Source organism: Orbicella franksi, chromosome 11, assembly GCF_964199315.1.
Source record: "Orbicella franksi chromosome 11, jaOrbFran1.1, whole genome shotgun sequence".
NCBI lineage: Eukaryota > Metazoa > Cnidaria > Anthozoa > Scleractinia > Merulinidae > Orbicella > Orbicella franksi.
Genome location: NC_138155.1, coordinates 14803593 through 14806900, shown reverse-complemented (window position 1 = coordinate 14806900; position 3308 = coordinate 14803593). Strand labels below are relative to the sequence as shown.

The 3308-nt window shown below is 38.9% G+C and overlaps 1 protein-coding gene across 1 annotated transcript; it reads left to right on the top strand.

Moving 5' to 3' along the window:
* The first annotated feature begins 49 nt into the window (after positions 1 to 49).
* LOC145502799 (uncharacterized) lies at positions 50 to 2683 on the top strand. The gene is made up of 2 exons (XM_081482182.1): positions 50 to 257; positions 2390 to 2683. The coding sequence occupies exons 1-2, from the start codon at positions 50 to 52 to the stop codon at positions 2671 to 2673; spliced, it is 492 nt and encodes a 163-aa protein (XP_081338308.1). The 3' UTR covers positions 2674 to 2683.
* The last annotated feature ends 625 nt before the right edge of the window (positions 2684 to 3308 follow it).

Sequence of the window (3308 nt, the reverse complement as noted above, 5' to 3'; positions counted from 1 at the left end):
TTTGTGAATTAACAGCTGACCTGGGATGTCAAATATCCGGAGATAATTAATGTTTCCACTTTATAACATATTCCAGGTCTCAAAGCAATCCCAACCCGATGAAGAAATAACCGAGAATTCTGAGTGGAAAGAAGTGGGTCTTGCAAACAGAACGGCCTTACCTCAGAAAATTTTGGATTTTTGTGGCGCGTTTCCAATCCACGAAATCGAAATAGAAGAAAACCCACTGGAAAACGCAACACTCCCGGAAGAGTCTGGTAAGAAAACATACAATATGATATAATGTAGCGTAAAGACTCGTGTATAAGCTGCACCTTTTTGCTTAAGTTTTGGGCCAAAAATCGCGGGCGCGGCTTGTACACAAGACCATTGCTTTAAGAGGGAGTAAACTGGCTTGTAGGGGTCACTGAAAACTGAAAACCTTCAGTAAATGAAGATTAAACATTGAAACCTCATCAAAATTACAATAAAAACGTTCGCTGGCTAAAAATTTCAAAGAAAAAAGAACATGAGCTTTCGGCTGTCGATCTGCAGCCTTCGACGGATAAAAAATAGAATGCAAAATGATAAAGTATATTCAAGAAAAGGCGAGATAAAAATAGTAAGAAGAACAAAAGCAAAGTAAAAATGTGTAAATTAGTGACTATTGTTTAAAAAGAATACTATACTGGTTTGGAATCGGCTTAGAATTATTGTCAGCATGCTTGGTAGCAGATGTGTGCCAGGCCTCCAAAGTTTTTCTGATGCGAAAAGAACCTTTATCGATGACATTTGCGCTTCGTTTGAGCAGTGCAACTCTAACTGGTCCGTAAACTCCATTCCTCCGCCTAGCTGCTTATAATGTCGTCTGCGACCGATCACTTCAACACTGATTTCCCCACTACGTGCAAGAAAATACCACGCTATTCGGGAGAACTCGCGAGGCAAATGGCCGACCGTTTTTCGTTGCCCTTCACTACTTTCACAGCTTGTTCCAGTTTGGCCATGGGGTTGTTAAACTCTCATGTAGCAACAAGTTTTTCTCCGATCGATGGCTTCCATACGTCTTTACAAACATGATATCCACGCACAGCTGATGTGAAAGCGAACGTTTCCATGTTGTTTACTGATCGCGGTCTACTACGTGACTCGGCCCAGGCTTTCTGTAATTTTTCTTTTTTTTTTTGGCTAGTCAAAGAAGAGTGCATTCGTAATGCGATGCTCAGTTACACAACTAAGCGGAATTCCTCGGGCTACAACATGCTCTTGTTTTTTGCGTGAAAATTGATTCCACGTATAGTTGAAATCAAAAATGAACTGAGATTAAAAATAACTGCAACATATGCCATGTTTGCCCCATTAGTGTAATTGCTTTAGTTTGTGATAATACTACAGAAGTATCAACTGCAAGGCACGATTAATTCTCCCTGGAAATTTGAGCTCGGTGTTTTAACCTAGAAAGTCACTGATTATTAAAGCCAATTACTCTTTCGCTATCTATAAATCCTTAGAGTGGCAGGGGTAATTTTAGTTGCAGAACGCCAAAAAAAAATGCACTGGATGCTTTCGGTTAGTTTCACTCATGTTTGCTTGCAGCATTATATTGTATTTGGTTCTTTCCAGCGGATAAAAGCTTTCGCAAGCAAAAATGAATGATACCAACCGCAAGCAAAGAGTGCATTCAGCGTTAGGCGTTTTTGTATTCCGCCTTCGGCGATCTGAAAAATACGCCTGCCGACCTAAGGCGCCATCCACACTACGCTGGGGAATTTTGAAAACGCAACAATTAGCGGTCATTTGGATTTGTGTTTGAGGAAAATTAAGGCAGTGAAATCACATGATTATCTCGACGTCATCGTTTTCGAAAAGCTCTGTTTTCAAAATGTTCCCACTAAATCGCAAAGCCGGCGTTTTCATGTTCTTCAGGTTTGAAGAGGGCTTTCGTAAGTTCCGTTTTCGTGACGGATTATAGTGGACGGTAGACCTAACTGTAGAAATAATGCTGCGTTTTCAGATTTCTCAGGCGTAGTGTGGGCGGGGCCTAAGAGCTATAACATTCAGTAACCAATGACGTCAGCAGAGATTTGTTTTTACCTACACTTGTATGGATGGTTGCTCACTCAGTTTGAAGTAATAAATACCGTTTTAGTTACGGGTGAATTCTCTCGATAAATTTGACAGAAAATGTAATTTGCATACAATTTTGTATCAGAAAGGAGATTAAAAACCAAAAAAAAACAAAATACACGCAATAATTGCCTTCTCTAATTATCAGGAGCCATTTTTTGTCCGATGATGGCTTCTGCTGTCATAAATGTTGTCCAAATTTTGGTATACCATTCAAATGATTGTTTGAATAAAAACTTTATCTATTTTTCTCTATGTTTTGTTTTTGTCTTTTTTTTTTCAGGTGAGAGGCGGACCAAGCGGTCCGGCGGATATGATTTTTGTTCGAGTAGCGACCAATGGAGGCGGGACTCCTGTTTGAGAAGAGGTCGTTCCTATAGCCTGAATTATCAATGGAAATACCGAAGATATTGTTACTATATTTACGTTACAACGTGTTATTCTACAGGCTGGTTTTGGCGCCGTCGCCGTGTATGTAAATGCTATCAAGTTTGTAAATGCATTCGCATTAGAACTAACACTCGCTGTTGTTCTGTGACTTGTCATTTTGAACATCCCATAAAATAATATGATTCCTCTCTCCTACCCCAAATCTCACATTCAATGTTGTGCAATACAAGACAAGCAGTGCTCATAGAAGTGACCTTCACAATTGTAAATCTTCAACGTTAACTGGAGCTGAGGGAGAAAAGAAAGTGTTATTTGCTTAACAACTGCCTTCTAGAGCATCCGGTTGTTTCGGCTCTTGTAGAAAGGTGGATGCTCCTACAGGCTAGTTTAAAACTCGACGCTTTACTAGATTTTTTTACTTTGTTTAGATAACGAAAAGCATCTAACAGTTTCTGTAATAGTACAAAATGTGCCAAATCTTTCCGGTGATGGTTAAGGATTAGACTTTCCCTTCTGCTTAAGTTGACCTTAGAGTGCAAATAAGGTTCATTAAATAATCTCACTTGCTGTAGAAATCAATTTTGAGGGTCAATAAATGTTACAATTTTGTTTAAGTTACTAGTCATTGTTGGTATTTCACTCGTGCGAAAACAAATTAAAGCAAGTCCCTTTTTCGTAACTGAATAGTGCTCGGAATTAAATGTAAAAATAGATTTTAAATTGGCTTTCTAATATTAAAGAGAAACAATTTTGTTTGCAGCGATGCTGCATTGAATAATACACATACACATGGCATAGAATAAGGGCCTTTC

Coding starts and splice junctions, on each gene's coding strand:
- LOC145502799 (XM_081482182.1), top strand. CDS start 50: ATGTTTCCACTTTATAACATATTCCAGGTCTCAAAGCAATCCCAACCC. Junction 258..2,389: donor AACACTCCCGGAAGAGTCTG/GTAAGAAAACAT, acceptor TTTTTTTTTCAG/GTGAGAGGCGGACCAAGCGG.